The sequence below is a fragment of the Poromitra crassiceps genome (genome assembly GCF_964638095.1).
Source record: "Poromitra crassiceps genome assembly, chromosome: 8".
NCBI classification, from domain to species: Eukaryota; Metazoa; Chordata; class Actinopteri; order Beryciformes; family Melamphaidae; genus Poromitra; species Poromitra crassiceps.
The window spans coordinates 40,663,621-40,683,437 of NC_139629.1; the positions used below are offsets into that span (position 1 = coordinate 40,663,621).

At 40.6% G+C, this 19,817-nt stretch overlaps 1 protein-coding gene and 1 long non-coding RNA gene across 2 annotated transcripts; both read right to left on the reverse strand.

Moving 5' to 3' along the window:
- Positions 1 to 376: 376 nt before the first annotated feature.
- LOC310781418 lies at positions 377 to 1,779 on the reverse strand. The gene is made up of 3 exons (XR_014552970.1): positions 1,683 to 1,779; positions 736 to 870; positions 377 to 490 (listed from the first exon to the last, which is right to left on the reverse strand). It is a non-coding gene; the product is annotated as an uncharacterized lncRNA (long non-coding RNA).
- Positions 1,780 to 14,904: 13,125 nt separating this feature from the next.
- Positions 14,905 to 19,675, reverse strand: LOC310781404 (C-reactive protein-like). The gene is made up of 5 exons (XM_083642026.1): positions 19,621 to 19,675; positions 17,847 to 17,901; positions 16,967 to 17,069; positions 15,521 to 15,815; positions 14,905 to 15,375 (listed from the first exon to the last, which is right to left on the reverse strand). Exons 2-5 carry the CDS (start codon positions 17,899 to 17,901, stop codon positions 15,148 to 15,150), a joined length of 681 nt encoding a protein of 226 aa, XP_083498152.1. The 5' UTR covers positions 19,621 to 19,675; the 3' UTR covers positions 14,905 to 15,147.
- Positions 19,676 to 19,817: the final 142 nt, after the last annotated feature.

The window sequence follows — 19,817 nt, forward strand, 5'->3', positions numbered from 1 at the left end:
TTGTCAATATGAGCTTCCAGCAATGATGTCATCGAAGACTGACAGCATGGTGCAAGTGACATCGTCATGGTGCAAGTGACATTGTGATGGCATTCATGCCATCATGATGATGGCCAGGGATGTTCTTGGCGCACACATAAGAATATTTCCTGGTACACTTCACATCATTCCAAAGGTTTTCTGTAGTCAGAGAGGTGAAAACAACACAACAAAACAAAATATTAAGCACTTTAGAGGCCTTCACCACAAGCATTCCAAGACTTTCTTCACTAGATTATAAAAACTAAAGACAAACTAAAGATAATAAATAAGAAAGTAAGAATACAGGAAATTATAATCTTCAGTGCTTCACAATAAAGTAATGAAATAATTTTTTGTTACCTCTGAAGTTCATCGTCGCACAGTTTTCTCCTCCCAGGTTGTTTGGTTCTCCATCATGCCAGTTTGTGTAGTTATTCTTGGTGCCATCACTCCACTGCCACACTCCCTCCTGGATGAAGAAGTGTACACACATTACTGGCTTCTCTAATAAAGTTATAGACATTAGTTTGAATCCAAATCCTAAATATTGCCATTTTAGCATTTTCTGAGGTTGAAATTTGGATCGTGACTTAATGACTAAGGAAAATGGGTCATTGGAATAGACCTTCTGCTGTAGGGTATGGATATAGACATTTATTCTTCCTTGGTGCTCACTCCCATAGCACAAATCTGTGTATCAGTTAAATGTCTCACCTTATTCACATCCTGGCCTCCAATCCAGGTTACTTTGTAGGCGTCAGTCACTTTGTTAATCATCCCTCTGAGGAAGTTGTGCTCGTCTAAACTGTGGATTGAGGCCAGATTCCCACCTTGGGAAATGCAGTCGAGCTAATGGACGAGAAGCAAAGATATAAAGAGAGGAGTGAGTGGAGGAGACAGAAATGCAGAGAACAAGGAAGCGTTGGACAGAGGGGGACAAACAAATAGGACCCTATCTTCGCAAAAGCATTAATTAGAGCTTGCAGGGCTTTTAATGTGTGGCGCAATTTGGAGGCGTGACCAAGCGCTCTGCTATTCTCCCTGCACCACAAAATGCCTGTGCGCTCGCCGCAAAAGGATATAATGGGCGTGCTTATAACAAGAATTATGTAGGCCACACTGAGGGGTCTGATTGATGTAATGCCCAGACTCTGGGCGTTACATCAATCAAACAAATCAGATTCACGGTCTCAGTAGCCGTTCGCGGGTGTGGAGAACCTACATTTTCACATAAATCACCCAAATAATGTTATTTTTTAAATGTGCACGGGAAGGGAATATCAAACAGGTATTGTCTATTTCTATTCATTTTAAGAATGGCATTTAACCGTTTCTGCAAAGGAATTTGCCGAAACTGTGTTTTTCAGTACAGTAATTGTTGCTTGCAGCTGCCTGAGAAGAGGGGAACTGACAAATGCTCGCAGAATTATTTTTTTTATACAATTCTCGAATGAATTGTTGAACCAAACATGTCGGATTTAGTGTCAATAAATTAGTAAAAACAAATAAAAAAGCATATAAGCATAAAAATAAAAATTTTTAATTTGCGCTGGTGGAATGAATTTCCACTTTTCCTGATGATCGTGTTAGCAACACGCTGTATTAGAGCATTGGCAGAAACACAGCATGATAGCAATAACCATGATTATTCCATCAGGTACCTCTGCATCCACCCAAGTCTTTGCACTGTGAGTGTAGCTGAAACAGCGAGCACCAAGCTGGGTCCACCCAGAAGGACAGCAAGCTATCTCTTCTGCTCCAATGTGAGAAAGAAGATAAAAAAAGGATTATAGAGTCTTCGATAACAAATACTTGAGTCCACATAAAACGTGAAATATTCATTTGTAGTGTTGGTAAAGATTTTGTTAAAATTATTGTGAAAGAGTGAAAACTAGCTAGTTTCAAGTTCAAAACATGTTTGTGAAGCTGACCAATAAAACACCTTTAAGTAGGCTATCCAATCCAAGTAATTTATTTCAATTATACAAATTCCAGTAATTCCCAATGTGAGTTCACATGACTGGCTGGTTTACCAGGCTAGTAATTCCCAGCATCTTGGCTAAACTGTTGACATTACAAGAAAAATACATATTCATGATTTGAGTCAGAGGACATACTATGATCCACTTCCAGTTCTTTCTTGCCGCCCCCCCCCCATGATTTTTAGATCATGTAACTTGCGTTTAAATTATACAAATTATGAAAAGTTAGTTTCAGGCTCGCCACCCGTTTTGTCTGTGTAGCTGCCCAATATAACACCTTCAAAATCCTCGCCATCTGCTGACCAGAAGAGGGAACTGAATGAGCAACAAAAATTAACTCTATGGTCATAGTTACAAAAACATCTTCAGACAAACCAACACCTATAGAAGCTGTCCACCATTTTAGTCTGTATTTCACCTCTGTCACATATGGACGTTAAGAGTTATTGTTTGTTACAATTGTTTGTTTAATTCCCCATGGCCCCACAAGAGGGGTTACAAACTAACACAAAATACATAATGTAAAAATGTTCTGTTGCATTTGAGAAGGCCATCAAGCTAATGACTGAGAACATGAGACAAACAAATAAATACAACTAAAACAATTCAAGAGCAAATAGAAGTACAAACCCTGGTGGCGCGCCTCCTGTGAACACACAAAGAATCCATTGTCAGTAATGAAATCTAGTTTGACTTTGCTTTTCTTGGATTATTTTAACTCAGTCTTATTAATGCAGTACATATAGTAATGAAACAAACAATAGTTTATACTGTATGGATGTAGCCAGTAGGGATGAGCGAGAAGGCACCATTGTAGAAGTTAACTCATTGTGCATCTACCTGTGTCTCAACATGGAGTGTAAATACTGTGCCACAAAAAAGAGAAATATTATAATGAACATGAAATGGTATTTATTTTGCTTTTAATTTAATTTAATATAAAAATATTACATATCGTCAGGAAAGCCTTTATGGGACCAAGTTTAAATAAAGATATAAACTGTTAAAAATGACAATATTTCTGTAGATTTCACTTACAGTGTATCCAATAACCAATGCGCTGGTCAAACAGAGGAGCATAGCAAAATGAAAAACTGATTCCATCTGTGGAAAAATATTTTCAAAATGGTAAATACATTGTATCGTCTAGCTTACAATGAATGTATGTAAACTTGAATGCGTTAAGGGGAATTTGCCTTTTAGGAATTCAACTTTTAGTTAGAATTGTGTAAAAGACATTTTCCTAAAATAAAAAATCAAAGCTTCTGTTCTGTAAAGATATTCATGCTTGGTTTCTTTTTTCAATGTATTCGCTCCAACTTCTGTGTTCTTGTCAGTCTTATCATGAATCAGACCTTAAATAGTTGCATTTTCTAGGCCCAAATTTTCTACGCCCAAGGTTTAGTAAAGGTAAAGTAAAGAATGGATGGATTGAAAATGGTGAGGTGGATTCAGGGGGCCTATACTAACCTTTGACTATGGGTATGAAATCACAATGTATCGGATCGGTAAGTGAAAGATCTATCAGTCATTTCTGAGTGCATGTATTTAAAACAGATTTTCTCTTCAGATTTCTAAATTTTGAATAAATGCACACAAAAAGACCTGAAAATACCATGTCCTTTATAGAGAAATCCCAATGCAATTATGTGATATCTAAGGATGAATCAAAAAGAAAAATATGTAGCCTATACTTGTATGGAATGGCATAAAAGTAGATTTTGGTTGAATTTGAAGTGAACACTGACTATAGGCTAAAAATCAATTATAAATCAAGAATCTTTACTGTAGGAATGCATACAAATAATTGATTATGATGCCAGGTGACAAGTATCCCTTTAAAAAAGATTGTAGGCTACCTTTGTTCTGATGACTGTTGATTCCATGAGGTTGGATTTGCAGCAACAGGTAGCAGGTTGTCTTGAAAAGGAAACAAGTCTTTATACCTTCTCTGGGTGCTTTGCCTAACTAGAAGTGCACTCTTATTTCTTAAGTTATAGCACACACAAAACCATAAGTTAGTTTAAATCACTCTTGAGTTGCAGGTCCAAACATTGTTTAATTGTTTGTTCTGTTCTTTCTTACCAATTGTTTGTTCCTTTGTTCAGATGCACGTCACCATGCGGTACTCAGTTTGGGGAGGGGCCCACATGCAGCACTTCCTCCACTTTTTATGGTGTTGGTGATGTCATGACATCACCAGGCCAAACCAAGTGCAAGGTTTTCTTTCCTGACATCACCAGGCCAAACCAAGTGCAAGGTTTTCTTTCCTGACATCACCGGGCCAAACCAAGTGCAAGGTTTTCTTTCCTGGAGAAATGTTTCTTTTTGTTCATTTGATGCTGGTTTAGAGTAACTGTAGGATTATTACCTTTGTAGACCATTTAGCTGTGTGAATGAGCTCACAAATGAGTCCTAGCATGTTACGTGATGCCTTTGTATTAAGTTTCATTTTCATTTTCTTTCACTTGTCAATTGATTTTTACAGCAAAGGATTAAAATGCTGTATATTTACTTTTTTTCTCCCAGATTGCATTGCGGCTTACATCATGAGCCTGTATGACATTATACAGCCTAATGCTGCTCAGATTTGAGTGTACATTTACATGTGTGTTTAACAGTGTGTGTATATATACACTGTGTGTATCTCGCTCAATTTTCAATTCAATTCAATTCAATTCAAAAGGCTTTATTGGCAAGTAATAAGTTTACATTGCCAAAGCAAGTGTGCAACAAAACAAAAGTAACACAATTATAACCGATAAACTATAATAGTAACAATAATAACAATAATATAAACTATAATGTTAGCCTGTTATAATACAGAGATATGTAAACATTTCGGTCTTGCAAACAAAATAGGATAAAAGGAGTTGAAGATATCTGTACAGTATGTGTCTATGTACAAGATGTGCAGAGGGCGGACCCTAAGCTTTAGAGTGGTTGTGTCCCATTTATCCTTTTCCTGTCACAACAGCTCACAAACCTTGCTGCTGTGTTAGCGCCCTGTTGTAATTCGCCCAGCAGATATGGAAGTTTTTTGTTATCACTCGTGTTCTCAAAGTCCTTATGAGTGTTTGTTATGTTGTGTATCTCTCTCTCTCTCTCTCTCTCTCTCTCTCTCTCTCTCTCTCTCTCTCTCTCTCTCTCTCTCTCTATATATATATATACACAGTATATTGCTGCAAATCCAACCTCATGGAATCAACAGTCATCAGAACAAAGGTAGCCTACAATCTTTTTTAAAGGGATACTTGTCACCTGGCATCATAATGTCAACTATTTGTATGCATTGCTACAGTAAAGATTCTTGATCTATTATTGATGTTTAGCCTATAGTCAGTGTTCACTTCAACTTTAAAAAAAAATCTACTTTTATGCCATTCCATACAAATACGTTACATTTTATTTTTTTTGATTCATCCTTAGATATCACCAAATTGCATTGGGATTACTCTATAAAGGACATTGTATTTTCAGGACTGATGACTGATATATCTTTCACTTAGCGATCCGATACACTGTGATTTCATACTGTGACAGAGTCTGGCTCTCAAAATAGAATTAAGCTCGTGTCTAGTCCATCCAAACCTGCCACAATAACACAGAACGTCGGTAACACTTTACAATAACGTACACAAATACTATAGTAGTTACTAGTAAACTAACCATTAACTAATAGCCAGTTAATGAGTAGCTAATGAAAAATTTGGCATTAGTCAATCACTAGTTAATCATAGTTAATGAGTAGGTAGTCATTAGTTAATGATTAGTATCTAATTTCCTGAGTAGAGAAGTTAATCATTACCTAATGATTACTAAATGTCAGCTCGTGAATAGAGTAGTTAATCATTACTTAATGATTCCACAATGTCAGTGCGTGAATGTATTAGTTAATCATTAGTTAATCATTAGTTAATCTTTTTGTGTACCCTATTGTAAAGTGGTGCATCATACTCAGTAGTTTATGAATACTGAATCATTACCTGTCCATTAGTTACTCTTTTCGCACCCTAATATAAAGTGAAAGATATCCTTATCAAATAAACACTTGCTCCAGGTGAGATTCGAACCTGAGCCCCAAGATTGTTAAATTGTAAGTCTGGTTCTCTACCATCTGAGCTAACCAGCCTGTTAGTTGGTAGAGCCATACTATAGGTCTGTAGCGTCAGAGACTAAGTATTATGGCCTATCCACATACTACTTTCTGTTCAAGTACTTTTTTAGTTTTTAAGATATATTCCACCCAAATACGGTACTACCTTCTCTCCAAATACTTATAGTTTTAAAGGTATATTCCATCCAAATACTACTTCATGTCCAAGTACTTAGGTATGTTTCAGCCAAATACTACTATGTCTAAGTACTTGTAAGTACTTGGACAAAAAGTAGTATTTGGGTGGAATATACCTTTAAACTATAATACTTGGTCTCAGGCTCTACATTTGATAGTATGGCTCTAACAAGCAACAGGCTGGTTAGCTCAGATGGTAGAGAACCAGACTTACAATTTAACAATCTTGGGGTTCAGGGTTCAAATCTCACCTGGAGCGAGTGTTAATTTGATAAGGATATCTTTCACTTTATATTAGGGTAAATGGTAAATGGTCTGCATTTATATAGCGCTTTTATCCAAAGCGCCTTACAATGAGTAGATAGTCTACATTCACCCATTCATACACCAATGGCGGCAGGCTGCCGCGCAGGGTGCCTACACACCATCGGGAGCAAGGAGGGTTAAGTGTCTTGCCCAAGGACACAGCGACGGCAGCTGGGAGGGAGCGGGGATCGAACCGCCAACCCTTGCGTCATTGGCCGACCCGCTCTACCTCCTGAGCTAAAGCCGCCCCCGCAGGGTGCGAAAAGAGTAACTAATGGACAGGTAATGATTCAGTATTCATAAACTACTGAGTATGATGCACCACTTTACAATAGGGTACACAAAAAGATTAACTAATGATTAACTAATGATTAACTAATACATTCACGCACTGACATTGTGGAATCATTAAGTAATGATTAACTACTATATTCACGAGCTGACATTTAGTAATCATTAGGTAATGATTAACTTCTCTACTCAGGAAATTAGATACTAATCATTAACTAATGACTACCTACTCATTAACTATGATTAACTAGTGATTGACTAATGCCAAATGTTTCATTAGCTACTCATTAACTGGCTATTAGTTAATGGTTAGTTTACTAGTAACTACTATAGTATTTGTGTACGTTATTGTAAAGTGTTACCCAGAACGTCTTTGCACAGAAATATCAAACAAGAAGTCACCAATATGGTCGAGAGCAGCTTATCTTCTAGCAGGTCGGGGCGTTGACACCTAGACAGCCCAACTTGTATTGCCAGCCCAGTCGGTAGTGTGGAGGCCAGATTCAGGCAGCCTCTGCTCATAAGACGCTTAGAAAATAAAAGTCTCACACACACACACACACACACACACACACTAACACGTGAAAACAGAGGGAAAACTACGAGGGAACAGGGGCTCCAGAGAATCCATGGCTCGGCTTCAATCAATGGCAGAGAGGAGCTGCGCACCTGAAATGCCATGGCTATAAACTCTAAGCCACTCCCACTTCATGTTTGACTCTCTGGGCAAAGACGTAAATGACAATATCATAAATAAACAAGGGGGTCCCTGACAATCACATGTCAATCATATATCACCCTGTAACACATACCCATAGTCAAAGGTTAGTAGTATGCCCCCTGAATCCACCTCACCCTTTTCAATCCATCCATTCTCTACTTTTCCTTGTTTGGGCCTAGAAAATGCAAGTATTCAAGGTCTGATGATTCATGATAAGACTGACAAGAACACGGAAGCAGGGGCGTATCTACGGGTGGGCCTGGGTAGGCACAGGCCCACCCACTTCTTGCCCTGGCCCACCCCAATTTTTTTTTTTTTTTTAATTGGTTGTTTTCTAGAGGCAAACTTGCTGCTGCATTGCTAGCCAATGGTGTTGTTACTTTTGTAAAAACGCAGGGCACATCATCTCCAGAGTCTAATGCATGACAACTTCATGACATCTAGGAATTTTGTTCTCTCTGTGGATAAATAAACCAGAGGGCGTCTTGTTCACACTTGAAGCAGCCTCAGTGTTGTTATTTTTTAAACTCACAGCAGTATATGGATCAGTGGTTCTAATTTCTGTATAAGGTAACAGTATACACACAAGTATAAGCATTCATGTATGCAACATTTGGCACCTATATGTAACCTTTTAAGGTTGAGATAATTGTATTATCATTATATGGTCCAAATATTTCAGTAAAGCACTTGAAACACTTGAAATATTCTTGCTTGGGTGGTATCATTCTACTTGAAATGATGGTCAAATGCATTATTTTTAGTAAAATAACACGTCAAATTTTTCGGGCGGCCGGCCTTTGGCCGGGCATCTGCACCCCTTCCTATCCAGGCCCACCCAATTTGATCCAGGCCCACCTATAATTCAATTTCTGCATACGCCCCTGCACGGAAGAACACAGAAGTTAGAGAGAGTACATTGAAAAAAGAAACCACGCATGAATATCTTTACAGAACAGAAGCTTGGATGTTTTAATTTTAGGAAAATGTCTTACACAATGACCAACTAAGTTGAATTCCTAAAAGTCAAATTCCCCTTTAACTCATTCAAGTTTACATACATTCATTGTAAGCTAGACCATACAATGTATTTACCATTTTGAAAATATCTTTCCAGAGATGGCATCAGTTTTTCGTTTTGCTATGCTCCTCTGTTTGACCAGCAGATTGGTTATTGGATATACTGTAAGTGAAATCTACAGAAATCATGTGTTTTTTAACAGTTTATATCCAGTTTAACAGTTTATGTTGCACAAAGGTAAATACTAAGTAAGTTGTGCCAATGTGCACAGTCCTTGGTGTTATTTTTATTAAAAGTTCCATCTCAGTGTTGAATTCTCACATACTTTGTCTTCCCACTGAGGACGTGTTTGTGCACAAATAGTAGGTCTTGTGTCTTTTGAGGATGATTACTACATATAGATATCCGACAGAATGAGGGGTGCTGTGGGTCTGTTGTTGCTGCAGTGTGCTCTGTATGGTTTAAAAATGTATTTGAAATTCTATTTAATGGATATAGCCCCTTGGTTCATGGCCTCTGGAGGAGACTCGGGACACGGCCAATCTGACAAATTCACCTGGCCAAGTTTTGGCTCAGATGGACCAGCTCAAAGTCATACTGGACAACATCATGAGAAGAGTAGAGCGACTGGAGAAGAACTTAATGTACCGTACCATCACTGTGAGAAAAGTACAGCAGATGATGAACATAAAAGTGATAGACATAAATGATTGACATTTCGACAGCAGTGTCTTCTTCAGAGAAGAAGTCTCTGAAGAAGAAACGTCAGTGACTTGTTGATCTGCACCAATTAAAGACTTAAAGACGACCACCCGTGTGCTCCAGTGCTCTCCTGTTTGATGCTGCATGTGTTCCTGACCTGTGAGCACCGGTCCTCAACTTCCGAACTGGTTTAGCGCGTGAACTCTCTCAAGTTTATGATTTTTGGTCCATATTGCCCAGCCCTATTCCAGACACATGATGAGGGGTGGAACTCCCCTCAGGCCTGCCCCAAGCAGAGGAGGAGGGACGCATACAAGACATGAAGACTATTCAGCAGCTTAACTCATTCACCGCCAAAGACGTCTTTGACGTCTTATCAGAAATAGCCATCCACGCCAAAGACGTGTTTGACGTGTTTTTGTTTTTATGAGTGCAGCGCGTAGTTGAAACACTTACCCAGCCTCTGACATGTCATCTGGTCCCTATCCTCAAAGGGTAGCCGACAGCACGTTATCAAACACATACCGCAGCTGTTGTTTGAAACGAGGAAGAAGGAGGAAAAGAGGAAAAACAGAGAAACGCGCTTCCTTGTACAGAGGAAAAAACGCCATTGAAACGCCTCTCGGCGCGCTGCACTGCTGCCTTGCTGCAGGGCGAACCTGGATTGCCTAGTCAAACCCGTGACGAACATGATCGATCCGGTTCCAGCAGCGCCTGGTCCCAAAGCCAAGCCGCGGACCCGTTCCTGTGTCGTGTGACTCGTGTCGCAGCATTCGTCCCACTCCCAGCCCGAACGAGAGGAGGAAAACGAGCAGCAGAGGAGGCAAAACGCTGATGGGGAAGGAGGGGGAAGGAGGTGCGATCTAGCTGCAGGCAGCTGTGGACAGAACTCTCTCTCTCTGTGTGTGTGTGTGTGTGTGTGTGTGTGTGTGTGTGTGTGTGTGTGTCTGTGTCTGTGTGTCTGTCTGTCTGTCTGTCTGTCTGTCTGTCTGTCTGTCTGTCTGTCTGTCTGTACACTCACTCACACTGAGCAAACTGTATTGTTGAATGTAAAAAAAGCACTTCATATATATATATATATATATATATATATATATATATATTTTTTTTTTGTCATTTGTGTCATAATGAATAATATTTACATGTCTGATGTCAATACAGTTCAAAATAAAAGAATTGAGAGCGAGTTCTGCATGATATTGTGTGCTGTACATAAATGCCATTTTCTGCAATTTCTTTTCTCAGAGAGACATTTTGGGTGAAAACAGGGTGTATATAAATGGCTATAAGTAGAGTACAGAACATGCTAAAAGCTCACTTTTTTTTCCTGGTGAACCCAGAGACGTACATCTTCATTTTGAGGTATTGCAAATCACTCTGGTGCTAATAGATAATTTACTGTGGGTCTTGAAAGATGACCAACAATTATGAAAATCTTTGGCCTGTGCTAAATATTGGCAGTCCTAAACTGGCGGTGAATGAGTTAAGGGGCTATTTGAGCTACCTCCAGGATGCTGGATATAGCTAGCACTATGGCTACTGTACTTTCCCCTTTGTCTCTCCTTAGTTACAGTGGCCTCAGTCTTTACTGTTTACATCATCCTCATACACACAATCCCTTACAGAAAAAAACACATGAGGTTCACATGTTTTACCCCATGTGTCCACATGTGGTGAACATGTGGACATGTTAAATTTCACATGTGAAAACATGTGAAACACATGTCTGAAACGCATGGGAAGCGTGTGGTTTTGGAACATTTTCACATGTGGAAAAACATGTTATAACATGTGATAACATGTTTTGCCACATGTTGTATAGCAACATGTTTTCCACATGTGGAGAACAACATTTACATGGGTTTCACATGTAATCACATGGGAATTTACATGGGTTTCACACATTTCACATGTGAAAATGTTCCAAAACCACACGCTTCCCATGGACAAAGCACATGTTCCACATGTGTTCCACATGTGATCGCATGTGATCACATGTGATGTGATTTTGCACGTATGAAGTTCATGTGTTTTTTTCTGTAAGGGATGTGTCACACAGCTTCAATCAATCATATTACTGTTTACTTTTAAAAACTAATTTCGGTAACACTTTACAATACTGGTGCAAACATGTGCATGAATGCATGGTTAACTCATGATGAATTAAGCCATTTATGGCTCATTTCCACCACATTTTACTGCCCTGCACAGCTCGTCACCACTCTGCCGCGGATCATCTGCCCCCACCCACCCCCGCCCCTGCATATCTGTCCTTCGCTTATAGCCGAAGTAGGCTATAACATAACGTTACAATTAAATCCATCCACAGAACTTTTAAACTGTTTATGAAATACTGGTGCCTCTAAATGACCTACAGTGTACATGGGCGAATGTGACAATCGGCCAGGAGAATGGATATCACTTTGTAGTTAGTCAAACTCAGGCATGCGCTGCGCTGCGCGCGGACGGAAGAGGCGCAACAGAGTGAAGCCTGCCCTGTACCCCGCGGCCTCTCACCAGGCAAGACCGCGGCTTCACCAAACACCCGCTGCGGCCTAGCGGAGCGCTGCAGCTCAACTAACTACAGGAGCTTGCTGAGCAGTGGACTTTTTTCACTCTGAAAACAATTGAAACCACCGCCACGACTTTATTTCACCAGAGGCGAAGGCAGCAACACAAAATACTGATGGAAATAACATAACAGAAGAGAAGGTAAGCCCACTAAACTGGTATGCAGCGCATTGACAGTCAGTAGATAGAGTAAACACGATTCTGCCTGGCCAATCAGTCGTCTACAATGTTTTCACGTCACCGTATGAACCCGGGTTCACAGAATAGAACCTCGATGAAGCAGGTACGAAAAGTAGCACGACTCGACCCCAATACAACCCGGGCTGGGACAGTTTAAACCGGTGGGATGAGACAATTTATCGAGTCGAGCGGAGCGGGATCGCGCTACTACCTGCGGTGGAAATGAGCCATTATTGATGCTTACCGCATCATCAACTAATGAAAGGTATGTTTGATGAACACACTGAGTCATATATGAATTACTATTAATTAAGTAGCCTATGCCTATATCATCATGGATTAATTCCTCATCAACACCTAGCATTAATTAATACTGTAATTAATGTGTTAATTACCACTATCAACTTCCAGTCGCCTGCAACCGGGAAATCGAGTGAGTTTCCCCCGTTGCATAACGAAGACGTCCGAGCGACATCTCAGGGGAAACTACTCGACTTCGTGGAAAGAGAGCTCTCTTTGTTTGACCGGTGCCTAGCTGGCTCCTGGCTATAAAGAGAGGCGTTCGGGGTGCAGCGGAGTCGCCTCTGCTGTTTACGGTAGTTTGTCAGTGGTGGTGGCCTGGCGGGGACACTGGCGCTATGTATGACTGGGAAGCGTGTGTGTATGGGCGCCTGGCTACGGCTATTTCAGCAGCTGTGCTAGTCTATCAGTATCATTCTGATTACTTGTTACTAGTGTACTCTATTTTATGGAGGTTCCTCTCGTGGCTCAGGCTGATCGAGTGATTGATGCGTGTCATGCCGAGTTTTGCACCCCCGCCGCCAAATGCATCCCCACCATATGGGAGCGTATTGTAATGAATTATACGGAAACTTAACTGTTTACAAATGATATAATTGTCTGGGTAGACGTGATCTCCAGGCCAGGTGGTCTGTCCTGGCTCATGGAGACCGACTTTGATGCATAAAATCCGCATCAAGGGGACTTCCATGCTTGGGGCTCTCTTCTGGATCATGGAGGCCGACTTTGGTGCTTAAAATCCAGTTACAAGTGACCTCGAGGCCTGGGGTCTCTCGTAGCTTTATGGAGGGGGAGGCAAGTCTCGGCGGTTTGTACCTGCCGAGATTTGCATCCCTGTTTTTAAGTTAAAACAGCCCCAAAATGTGGTGGGGATGCAATTATCGGCGGGGGTGCAAAACTCAGCATGACACCGGGTAAACTCAAACTGACAGTAGCCTAAAAGAGATCGAGCAATGCGGGCCGTGGGGAGGAGAGGGGAGAGGCCTACTTCGCCCGTTAGGGGAGACTGTTTCCCCCCAGCTGGTACAGACAAAAGGGGCACCGGAGAGCGAGTCCTTGCTCCAGGGCAGAATTTGGGGACATGTTCACAAACTTGATAAATAAATGGGCTTTTATAACTCCAATGATGGTCTTCACTGATTAGCTATATATTTTGAATTGTTCTCATGACTGGAATGCATGCATTTGTGTTGCTATACTGTCTAAATGTGATTTCATGATCAGCATCTGCATTAGCTAATGATTTGTGAGGATAACATTATGTCGTAACTTTACTATCTGTGGCACAAAACTATTAATTAATACATAAGTATGTCGTGACTTTACTATATGTGGCACAAAACTATTAATTAATACATAAGCATGTCGTGACTTTACTATATGTGGCACAAAACTATTAATTAATACATAAGTATGTCGTGACTTTAATATCTGTGGCACATAACTATTAATTAATACATAATGATATAGTCACTTTGTTAGGCACAACACTATTAACTCATACATATGTGGTTCTTGGCATACAAGCCATACATCCAGTGTTTGAGGTCTGATGAGATGCACAGTGAATACAACGTCAGAGAATGGGTTTGAGTTGGTCTGGTTCGGGGCTAGTAGGAGCTACCAAGGTGGGCTACTACACGCATAGCCTATATCAGAGCAGCAACATCGGAATGATAGCTACAGCTGCTGAACTAGCCATACTCGGCTAAGAGGTTCTGGAGGGGTCTCGGCCGGAAGTGTGGGACCCAGGAAAGGTGAGGGGCAGGGCGGGTAGGGGTTGGGTGGTGGTAGGGGGGCTGTCCTGGGTGTCTCTGGCCGGGAGAGAGGCTCTTAGCCTGGGTAGTGGATGGATGGTGCTAGGGGGTGGCTGGCCTGCTGGGTCGTGCATTTAGACACCCGGTAAGATAGGCACAAAACACCGGCCACATGTTCTGTGTCCCTGCAGTGGACCAAGTGGATGTCAATAGTGGTAATTAACACATCAATTACGGTATTAATTAATACTAGGTGTTGATGAGGAATTAATCCATGATGATATAGGCATAGCCTACTTAATTAATAGTAATTCATATATGACTCAGTGTGTTCATCAAACATACCTTTCATTAGTTGATGATGCGGTAAGCATCAATTAATGGCTTAATTCATCATGAGTTAAGCATGCATTCATGCACATGTTTGCACCAGTATTGTAAAGTGTTACCCTAATTTCTATCTACTTTCCAAAGTGACATAGGATGGATTGCTTTCCAACTGATGTCTCTCGACTCTCCACAGATTAGACCTGGAAATTAAACTAATTCTGTTTAATATCCAAGTAATTTCCATCTATTGTCTGCAGATTAGACATGTTATGTAGTAGTCTCTCAACAACAATTTCCCTTTATAAGTGTTCGAATTTTCCTAAGGGTCCTAAGGGTAGATAGGCTGTAAGTGGTCTTAATAAAAAGAAAATGCATCTAATAACTATTTACAATCATTTTGAGGGTACACCAACAAAACCAGTTTTATGCTCAGTTCAGATTTAATATTTGGTTGGTATGCACGAGTGCAGATATTAAGCACTCCACAAATTTTCACAATCTTTGTCATTCAAATTAATGTGACAAGACATGATCAACAAAAGAGAAACATGCAGAAATTTCTACTTGATACAGTTGAGACAGATAAACCTTTTGGAAATGCTGTCACTATCAGCAGACGTAAAAGTAAGTCTGATTTTGACTTTACAAGACATTTAAGATCTTGATTTACCCTATTGTTTCTGGCATTTATTCACTTGTTTATTTTCCACCAGCACTTTTCCTTTGAGCTCGAACTGCAGTGCCCTCCAGTTGAGCACATTGCCTGGGGTGAAGTTCAGATCCTCCACGTAGCGCATGATCTCACAGGATGACAGGACGTAGTCCCACATGTGGACATCAGACATCATGCCATTGAAAGACTGGCTAATGTCAAACGCCCCACCATAGGAATCTTGCTCCTGTGGACATTGCAGAAAGAGTCAGATTGAGTTACATAAGATTATTGTGCAATATTTCTTATTATGAAAGACTTCAGACAGTCAGCGTAAACTCATAACTTAGTATTCGTATAAGACTATCAACTTTAGTGGCTAATAATATCACCTGTCCTAAGATAATGATAGGTTTTCCTTTGATGTTTGTTCCGGAGCTGGAGAATTTCCTGGCACTGGGCTTTCCATCCAGCCACAGCTGTCCCAGTCCAGACTCAGAGTCCCAGCTGCCACAAATAGAGTTCCATGTGTTCAGCTGGTACTCCTGCCCCTCCATGTACGAATGCTTGTTCCTGACGCTGAGCGACATCTTATTAGCGGTTTGCTTGAACAGCAGGAAGTCATTGGAGTAAGCCTTCGTGGCCAGGGCGAACAGGGCGTGGTTTCTGCTCAGGTCTGTAAAGGCCCTGTCGGCATACAAATAAATTCCCATGCATTAAAGGAGAATTTCGTTTTTTTTTAACCTGGAGCCCTCTCCTCACATTAATTATTATCTGACGACCGTCGTAGGCGTTGTTGTGATCGAAATAGTACTGCAAGCAAGTCCTTGAATGCGCTCCGTCGGGGCCACATGGCAGTGGGCTTTTCCTCCATGTAAATAGACAGTTTTCTTCCCGTGTCCTACCCATATCGTCATTATATGACCCCTAAAGAAACATCAGACTGCTATTCACCCCCGGGCTATTTCCACTACTCTTCACAGGTATCTCATTTCCTCATTCGGGCTGAGTTTCACCAACTCTCGTCAAGCCCCGCGAGACTTTCCTGCCGGCTCGGCTGTGTACTGACTTGATGTTTCTTTAGGGGTCATATAATGACGATATGGGTAGGACACGGGAAGAAAACTGTCTATTTACATGGAGGAAAAGCACGCTGCCATGTGGCCCCGACGGAGCGCATTCAAGGACTGGCTTGGAGTACTATTTCGATCACAACAACGCCTACGACGGTCCAAATCGCTGCGGAGAACATTGGGTGAGTCGTCAGATAATAATTAATTGTGAGGAGAGGGCTCCAGGTTATAAAAAAAAAACGAAATTCTCCTTTAAGCCTTTCACAATCAGGAAGAATAGTGGGTTCCCTCATCTGCATACTGTATAACACTCTGTAATACTCTATAATACTGTATAACACACTGTAATACTCACAGTACAGTGTCATTTGAACTATGCTTGCCTTTCCTGGTATACTAGTGCAGTGGTTTTCAAAACCTTCCTGTACTCGGCTGCCATTCTGTGGAACGGGTTACCAATAACAATGCACATTACATTGATTGATTCCGTTGTTAGCTTCAAGTCCTCTTTGAAAAAGGGCTGAGTGGCCGTCTAGTTAGATTGTAGTAGTTTTATATCGTATATTGTGGTCTTATTGTCTAATAATGTATGTTTAGAAGCTGGCTGCCCCTGCACACACACACACAGACACACACACACACACACACACACACACACACACCACACACATACACACACACATACACACACACACACACACACACACACACACACACACACACGAATAAAGAATTTCAACCAATCAATCAACATGTTTATAGCACCTGAGACAGACAGTTACGGCGCTGAATTCCTCCCTTGATGTTTCCAGCTTCACATGAGCTGTTTTGGTGTTTTGCGGGAAGGTGAACATTTTCCCTGAAAGATCTAAACCAACATAGAGTTAAATTTGAATCCAAAATACATGAACTAGAAGTGCACTCAGAGTGCAGACCTCCACCAATGCCAATACACCAGTCAGGCTATATCATTATGCAAAGTTTGTGAGTCAGATCAGAACCACTATGGATTGGGCAGTATACAGTATGGTGATTTATAGAGATACATTTCATCTGACTATTTTGTACACTAGGCATCTCATGCTCGATTCTTGAAACATGCATTGCCCACATTGCCAAATTTATAGATAGATAGATAGATAGATAGATAGATAGATAGATAGATAGATAGATAGATAGATAGATAGAGTGATAGAGTGATTGATTGATTTAACCCTAACCCAGATCCTCCTGGACCTGGACCAAGATTATTGCCACAATGCCTATGACATCATCAGTGCCTCTGGCATCATCAGTGATGTCATAAGATGATTTTGGCTGTCATGACATCACTGATGACATCATCAGTCTTATGACATCACTGTCACAATGCCTATGACACCATCAGTGGGACAAAGATTTAAACAGAGAACAGACAGAGAATTAAACATTGCCCACTTACTCCCTTTTAAGATTAGCATTCCAGACTTCAATGATAAGATCCCCCCCCAAAATCTATAAATCCCCCCTATCTGAAGAACATAAGGGGGGAATTCCCCCCCAGTTTGCAACGTGAATTTTAAGCCCTGCAAGTAATGCCATACATTGCAAATCTTGCAAATCTAACATTGATTTCAGTCCATTAAATAAATAAGCTGTGCAGTACCTTCAGGAGCTGCAGCACATGCTGTCACCATCACCAGTAGAATTAGGAACTTCATCTAATGCACAAACAACACATCATTTAGATACACCAGGGAAAATGCTCAGATTAAATCAAATGCATTAGCTTTTACTACTACATTATACCATGGTCTGGGTGAATACTCGATTCTGATTGGCTGCAGGGTGTCCATTAAAAAGTGATAATGTACAGTTGGTAAAGTCATTCAGCCAAATGGTCTGTTCACCATTCATATCAATGCGCCATAGTTTCAACAGTGGTATCAAGAGAGCTGTTTGAGCTCTATACCCCCGTTAAGGGTTAATATGAGAATTTTGGAATTTGAGAAAAAAATTGAGTCGGTCAAAGTAACTATTTAAATCACCCCTGTGTGCTCAGTTTATAAAAAAAAACTCTTATTTACAATTTTGATTTTCGTTTCGGAGATTTCTAACCTCGCGTCACCAGGCTCTTCTCGGCTAAAAAAAATGTATATTGATTGTTTATTAACTGGCCCCTGGCCTTCTATCATTTCACGAAAGTGGCCCCCGGGCAAAGCATGTTGAGTATCCCCGCCATAGGCTACAGTAACGCTGCTGAATGCACACTTACTGTGCACATATTTGAGCAGAATAGCTGATAATACTCGGGAGTGGCATATTTCGTTGTGGGGAGGCACAGGATTGACGTTGCTGGGATTTCTGTTTCAGACATATAATTAGACCCTGACTCTACTTGATGTGCAGAAGACGGTTGTTCTACGTGAAAATGTTGTTTATAATGTTTCTGGATCCATTTCCTTGACACAATGGAGCCAAGGTGACTCAATGAGGAGTTATGTTTATCTTGCTTTCTGTAACTTTCTTGAGATTGTTCTGGATTACATTTGTCCCTATATGTCCTATAGGCCTACCTGTTTTCTGGCCTTAGTCCTGGATACAATAAAATTATGTAAAATAATGTAATTATGTATATATATTAAAAGGGAAGTGGAATAAGAAAAGAAGCTAATTTGCAGTGTAAAATCTATAACGTACATACATATTTATTGTGCTGTTGTTGATGTCATGTGATTTTTTGTGAGCTGCTGTGTCAGCCTGATTACTGATAAGCATCGCCTGTGACTGCCTCAGATAATTTGACACTAAGCACACTGAAGAAGGGCATCTGGCCCGAACGTTTGTGCAGCCAATACAATTTAAATAGCCAATCAAACTTATTGGAGTGCTGTCCTGGAGTCATTCCTTCATGACGCATAATTAATTTGCAAAATAAATTTGAGGCCCTGTGCTCTAGAAACATTTAGTCATATAAAATACACTCTAATAATTTTCTGAATTGGGGTGTAAATAGACACATGAGCTATTTACACCCGGGTACAAATAGCCACATGGGTTATTTACACCCTGGTGTGAAGAGTCACTCGGCTATTTACACCCGGGTGCAAATAGCATATGCCTTATTATTAATTTACACCTAATCCCTAGGCCAACTCGCACGCTTCTGGCAGGTGACACTCTTTCACTCTGCCCAAACAATTCTCACAACAATTAACACTGATTGAGGTCACCACATGTTTATATCTGATGCCTGGAGTTGGTCCTTTATACATCAGCCAAAACATCTAGAATCACCCATCTACCCCATCCCTGCTCCCACTCCTCTTCAAGTGAACACTGACTATAGGCAACAAAAATCAATCAATCAATAGAACAAGAGTCTTTCCTGTAGCGATGCATAAAAACAGATGCCAGGTGAGAAGTATTTAAAATCTTACCTTTGCTCTGATGAGAGTTGATCTAATGAGGTTAGACTAACAGCAGCAGGTAGCAGAGTGTCATGGAAGAGGAAACACAGACTTTATATACTGTTTTGTCTGTGTACTTTGGGTTCAAGAACTGGCAATCTGTCATCTTCTAATGATGACAGTAACAACAGAAGTAATTAAAATAATCCATAATCTGTTGCCACAAG

Bases quoted from the DNA above. Each gene is read 5' to 3' on its own strand.
- LOC310781404 (XM_083642026.1), bottom strand. From the start codon at position 17,901: ATGAAGTTCCTAATTCTACTGGTGATGGTGACAGCATGTGCTGCAGCT. The intron at 15,816-16,966 runs GTGCTATAAACA...GTATGCCGACAG, and splicing joins GCCGTAACTGTCTGTCTCAG to GGCCTTTACAGACCTGAGCA. The intron at 15,376-15,520 runs GTGATATTATTA...CAATGTCCACAG, and splicing joins CTATCATTATCTTAGGACAG to GAGCAAGATTCCTATGGTGG.